Consider the following 6,251-nt stretch of genomic DNA (forward strand, 5'->3'; position numbering starts at 1 on the left):
TCAGCAACATGTACCTGAAGTATTATCAGCAACATGTACCTGATGTACCTGTTATAGAATGTGATGTTGTTCTGTTTGGAGCACTAATACAAACCTTTTAATGTAGAAGTTAATCAATGTGGAGATAGTACGAGGTAGAGTGAAGTACTCCGTCATATTATAGAAGTATAAGAGGTAGTATTTTATGTTTAAAGTAACTATAAGTGATGAATAAATAGTGCAGTAAAACGTACAATCTCTATCTGAGATGGAGTGAAGTAGAAAGTAACAAAGTGGAAGTAACTTCAGTACAATACTTGAGTAAATGTACTCAGTTACTTTCCACCACTGAGAAGCCGGCGTGACAGCAAAGAGGTTGTGGGTTGAATCCCTCCTTGGATCTTTATCTTCATGTTGCTCCTCCTCTCTCTGTCTCAGTGTCATCGGTCCTCACAACTTCTCCTCCTATTGGTCGGCTGCAGACGTCAACAACTGCACCGACATCGACGCCATCGAGGTGTCTGCAGGTACGCTCAGCCAACAGCCAATCAGAGCCTCCGACTGAGGTTCAAACGTCGTTGATATGTAAATACATCACAGTGAAGACTCGTGAATAAGTGATACATACAGTAACATCATCCCAGGAAACACGAGAGGAGGAAGATTTATTTTTAAATGTCTTTATGTTTGCAGTTTGAGAATAAAGATGAAATGTTAAGAATTATTTAGAAATGTTGAAAATAAAGACAGTATGTTGAGAGTAAAGACGAAATATTTAAAATAAATTACAAATGTAGAGAATAAAGAGTAAATGTTCAAAATAAAGTAGAAATATTTTAAGAATATGATTAAAGAGGAGTTCATATTTTTCATGATTAAAGTATGATGATCATCATAAATAAACATGAATAATCTCTCTGTGCTTCTGTTTCTTCAGAGAATGCAGCTGAGGTGGCGGTGCAGCTCGCCGTCATCACCAACAACGAGCTGTCCGATGAGGAGGTGGGAGGCGTCGCTCTGAACCGACTTCCTGTGAGGAGGAGCGCTGCTGAACTCTTCATCTTCTCCTCTTCTTCCTCCTCAGGTGGCTAAAGTGGTGATGAAGGTGAAGCAGCTGGTGAACGTGGCGAAGATCAACAGCACGCTGGCGTCCACCGTCGTCACCATCATCTCCAACGTGATGAGCAGCTCGGAGACGGCGCTCGCTGCCACCTCCGAGAAGTACGGTGCACTCTACTGTACTCTACTGTACTCTACTGTACTCTACTCTACTGTACTCTACTTTACTCTACTTTACTGTACTCTACTCTACTGTACTCTACTGTACTCTACTGTACTCTACTTTACTCTACTCTACTGTACTCTACTCTACTGTACTGTACTCTACTCTACTGTACTCTACTGTACTCTACTGTACTCTAGTCTACTGTCGTCTACTTTACTCTACTGTAGACTAGAGTACAGTAGAGTACAGTAGAGTATAGAGTACAGTCCGAGGAGTACGGTGCACTCTAATGTATACTCTACTGTACTCTACTGTACTCTACTCTACTGTACTCTACTCTACTGTACTCTAGTCTACTGTAGTCTACTTTACTCTACTGTATACTCTACTGTACTCGACTGTACTCTAGTCGACTGTAGTCTACTTTACTGTATACTCAACTGTACTCTACTGTATACTCTACTCTACTGTATACTCTACTCTAATGTACTCTACTGTATACTCTACTCTACTGTATATTCTACTCTAATGTACTCTACTGTACTCTACTCTACTGTATACTCTACTCTACTCTACTGTATACTCTACTGTACTCTACTGTATACTCTACTGTACTCTACTCTACTGTATACTCTACTGTACTCTACTGTATACTCTACTGTACTGTATACTCTACTGTATACTCTACTCTACCGTACTCTACTGTACTCTACTCTACTGTATACTCTACTCTACTGTATACTCGACTGTACTGTACTCTACTGTATACTCTACTGTATACTCTACTGTACTCTACTGCACTTTATCTTCAGATTCACTGTATCTCTATATTCAAGTCTTGGCTCCTCCCCCTCAGAGCTCTGAAGACAGTTGATGAATTGGTTCAGAAGATCGAGTTCGAGGGTCCGTCAATCAGCATCACCTCCAGACACCTGGCTGTGGGGATCTCCRCCCTCAACACCTCTGTGTTCAACGGGACGTCCTTCAGCGCCTTCATACCTGCAAACACCACCGACCCACAGGTAACCCCACCCACACACAGGTAACYCCACCCACAGAGACGTAACTCCACCCACCCATAGGTAACCCCACCCACCCACAGGTAACCCCACCCACATAGACGTAACTCCACCCACCCATAGGTAACCCCACCCACACACAGGTAACCCCACCCACAGAGACGTAACTCCACCCACCCATAGGTAACCCCACCCACACACAGGTAACCCCACCCACAGAGACGTAACCCCACCCACCCATAGGTAACCCCACCCACACACAGGTAACCCCACCCACAGAGACGTAACCCCACCCACCCATAGGTAACCCCACCTACCCACAGGTAACCCCACCCACAGAGACGTAACTCCACCCACCCATAGGTAACCCCGCCCACGCACAGGCAACTCCACCCACACACAGGTAACCCCACCCACACACAGGTAACCCCACCCACACAAAGGTAACCCCACCCACTCACAGGTAACACATTCTTCCTTTCCTCCCCCTCCCCCCCCCCACAGATTGATTTCCAGTCAGAGGGGACTCACCCTTTAGCTCAGGTGAGTCTTCCAGCGTCTCTGCTGTCCGGTGTGTCGCTGACTGAAGAAGGCCGATCGTCTCTGTCCAGAATCAACTTCATATTCTTCAGCAGCACGAACCTTTTCCAGGTGAGAATCCATGAACATCAATAAACACCGATAAACATTGATAAACATCGATAAACACCAATAAACACGGATGAACACGGATGAACAACAGTAGTGATGGTTGATGAACCGTCTGGTTGTAGAAGGAGCAGGACGGCCGCTCGTTGAACAGTTTCGTGGTGGCGAGCAGCGTTGGGAACCTGACCATCAGAGACCTGAAGGACCCGGTGGAGATCCAGATCGCTCACCTCTCTGAACACCTACAGGTGTGTGTGTGTGTGTGTGTGTGTGTGTGTGTGTGTGTGTGTGTCCTGTAGAGGGGGCATGTGATCACATTGTTGTGTTGTCGTCTTTCATGCAGTATATTTTAAAAAAACGTATAGTCTCTTTTCATTTTGGGACTTTTAGTTTTTGTGTATTTACTTTTAAATTTTTGTATTTTCTATTTTTTTTATTGTTATTACATTTTTTTATTTCTTTCTATTCTTTTTCTCATCCTTTTATTGTTTTATAATATTTTCTATTTTAATTTGAACATTTTGCTTAACTTTTTTTGAAGTAGGATTGTGTGGGAGGATTTAATTATCTTATTGTTTTATTGTTTTATTGTCTTCACTTTTGTTATTAATCTTTTTTTTTATTGTGAAGCACTTTAAACTTTATTTCATGATGAAAATGTTCATTTTTAATAGATTTCACAGTGTAATAAATCATCTCTTCTCTCCTGACAGACTCACCTGATTCCGGTCTGTATGTTCTGGGACTTCAGCATGAACAGTGAGTTAGAAATCATCTCTAGAAGTTGTGTGTAACCGGCACTCCAGTGACGGTGATGTGTGGTAATACCTCTGTGCTGCCACCAGGTGGTGCTGGAGGCTGGAATGGAGACGGCTGCAGAACCTCCGCAGAATCCACCAGCAACAGGACCGTCTGTCTGTGTGACCACCTGACTCACTTTGGCATCCTCATGGTACTTATTGCTCAGAACATAAAACCAAATCTATAAACTACGTTCTTTGAGCCGCTGACTCTGCGTCTCTCCTTCTGCAGGACATTTCTGGAGCATCGCCCCACATCGACCCGAAGAACAACAAGATCCTGACCTTCATCTCCTACATCGGCTGCGGCATCTCCGCCATCTTCTCCGCCGCCACGCTGCTCACCTACATCGCCTTCGAGTGAGTCCGCTGATGTATTGATGATGTCACTGATGGGTTAGTCACTACAAGTGTAGAGGTAGAGAGGGTGGTCCGGTAACCGCGAGGTTGGCGGTTCGATCCCTGGCTGGTACGTGTCCTGTGCCGAAGTGTCCTTGAGCAAGACACAGAACCCCCAAATCGCAATTTAATTTCATATGTAACAAATGTAAAAATGACAATTATAATAAAGTTTAGGTTTAACTTTGATTCCCAGGAGACATCTGGTCTGAAGCTGGAACTGTGCTTTACACACACAGCTGTCGACGTTTTTTATTTGTATACTTTTATAAAGTAAGTGTCCACCAGGGGGCAGTGTCACGTTGTACAAAACACAATATGAAGAAAACATAGAAGAAATCAGGAGACGGTGAAACAAACGTGAAATGATTTTCACAAAGACATTTATGTGCAGAAACATAATTCCAGCTTTACATAGAAACAATAATAACAATAATAATAATAATTTTATTTATATTGCACCTTTAGAAACAGAGTTTACAAAGTGCTTTGACAGACAAAGCAGCGAAAAGAAAGACAATAATAACAATAACAGAAAGATCAGTGAGACAGTCGATATGATAAAAATAAAGTAAGAAATAAAAATAATCCAATTTAAAAAATGTAGTAAAATAATTGAGTAAAATCAACAAATAAAAATCAAACAGAAAAGCGACGACATGACATGTGAGCCAGTCTGTAACAACGTGTTTTGAGAAGTGATTTAAAGGAGAATACTGAACAACGGTGGACCTCTGTGTCGGATGTCTACTCCCTTTAAAAGATGTTTAAATCAGATGTTTTCAGATCGGAGCCTCTGATCTGATCATCACTTTAACTTCATCAATTAGAAATTCACAGATACATGATGAGTGTCTTTCCCTTTAACAAAGCCTCCTGAAGGAAACCAGACGTTGTGTAGTTCAACACCTCAGAGGATGAGGAGTAACTCGGACCACAGAAAAACTCCCACAGCTCCATGTGGAGCAGCTTTTTGGCGAGAAGTGTAACCCCCCCATTGTTCCCGTGGTTTGAGGAGGTGGCTGCGAATATGTGGACGTGAAAATAAAGCTCAAACCTCCAGAAAGTTGTCAGCAAAGTCTCAATTCCAACCACATCAACAGTTTTCTTTCCCCACAGGAAACTACGGCGCGACTACCCGTCCAAGATCCTGATGAACCTCAGCACGTCCCTGTTGTTCCTCAACATGGTCTTCCTATTGGACGGCTGGCTGGCCAGTCTGGAGACCGATTGGCTGTGCCTCTCCGTGGCCGTCTTCCTGCACTACCTCCTGCTGACCACCTTCACCTGGATGGGGTTGGAGTCCATCCACATGTACATCGCTCTGGTCAAAGTCTTCAACACCTACATCCGCCGATACATCCTCAAGTTCTGCATCGTGGGATGGGGTGAGGGGCTTAAACTAACTAAGTTTCACTTCATTGTAAGCGCTGAATGAAGTCGAAGTGACTTCCTGAATCGCAGGGCTGAAAATTAGATCAACATTCACTTTAAGTCTAATACTAAAAGAAGTTGAAATGTCAGTTGAAGTGGAAATCCTAGAAGAAAGTAGTGACAGTTCAAGTGTCCGGGCTGTGAGACGATGTCTGAAGTGTGTGAATGGTGGAGAACAAGTGGAAGCTGAAAGGATTTGAAGTGTCAGTCGAGTTAAAAGGAGACAAGTCAGTTGAAGAGTTGAATGAAGATAAATGTCAGTTGAAAAGAAACAGACGAAAGCAATTGAAGGATAAAAGATGAAAGCAGTTGAAGTGTCAGTTGAGATTTAAAGATGAATTCAGTTCAAACGTCACTTGTCCTTTGGCAACTGAATGCAGTTGAAGTGTCAGTGGAGGAATATTAAAGTAGCTTGATTGTCATTTGACGAGTACAAAATGAAAGCAGTTGAAGTGGCAGTTGAAAAAACAGGATGAATGTCTTCCCAGATAATTGATTAATAAAGTTGGACATTTTGGATGTTCGGAAAGAGTTTATTATTTTATTTAATCACTTTGGTTTGATGTACATCTGGACTTGAAGGTCAAAGACTTCATTCAGACTCCTCTGACTTCAGAATGTTTTTACTTTGATGTAAACAACAAACACTCAATGGCCGACGTTTGTTTGTGTGTTGTGTTTGTTTGTTGTGTGTTGTTTGTGTGTTGTGTGTTGTGTTTGTTTGTGTGTTGTGTTTGTTTGTGTGTT

At 42.6% G+C, this 6,251-nt stretch overlaps 1 protein-coding gene across 1 annotated transcript in view; it reads left to right on the plus strand.

Annotated features, from left to right (window-relative positions):
- The window catches only part of adgrg6 (adhesion G protein-coupled receptor G6), a gene marked incomplete at its 5' end in the record, with an annotated part of 9,047 nt that extends 2,860 nt beyond the window's left edge, over window positions 1–6,187 (plus strand). Inside the window, 10 exons of the mRNA XM_031839992.1 lie at window positions 418–506; window positions 917–981; window positions 1,064–1,200; window positions 2,061–2,226; window positions 2,728–2,874; window positions 2,997–3,119; window positions 3,585–3,630; window positions 3,717–3,823; window positions 3,904–4,031; window positions 5,190–6,187. Of these exons, the coding sequence (XP_031695852.1) occupies window positions 418–506; window positions 917–981; window positions 1,064–1,200; window positions 2,061–2,226; window positions 2,728–2,874; window positions 2,997–3,119; window positions 3,585–3,630; window positions 3,717–3,823; window positions 3,904–4,031; window positions 5,190–5,508 (1,327 nt within the window). The remainder of the gene's footprint in view (window positions 1–417; window positions 507–916; window positions 982–1,063; window positions 1,201–2,060; window positions 2,227–2,727; window positions 2,875–2,996; window positions 3,120–3,584; window positions 3,631–3,716; window positions 3,824–3,903; window positions 4,032–5,189) is intronic.
- Window positions 6,188–6,251: the final 64 nt, after the last annotated feature.

The sequence above is a fragment of the Anarrhichthys ocellatus genome, unplaced genomic scaffold (assembly GCF_004355925.1).
Source record: "Anarrhichthys ocellatus isolate YVR2014 unplaced genomic scaffold, GSC_Weel_1.0 scaffold2164, whole genome shotgun sequence".
Classification (NCBI taxonomy): Eukaryota; Metazoa; Chordata; class Actinopteri; order Perciformes; family Anarhichadidae; genus Anarrhichthys; species Anarrhichthys ocellatus.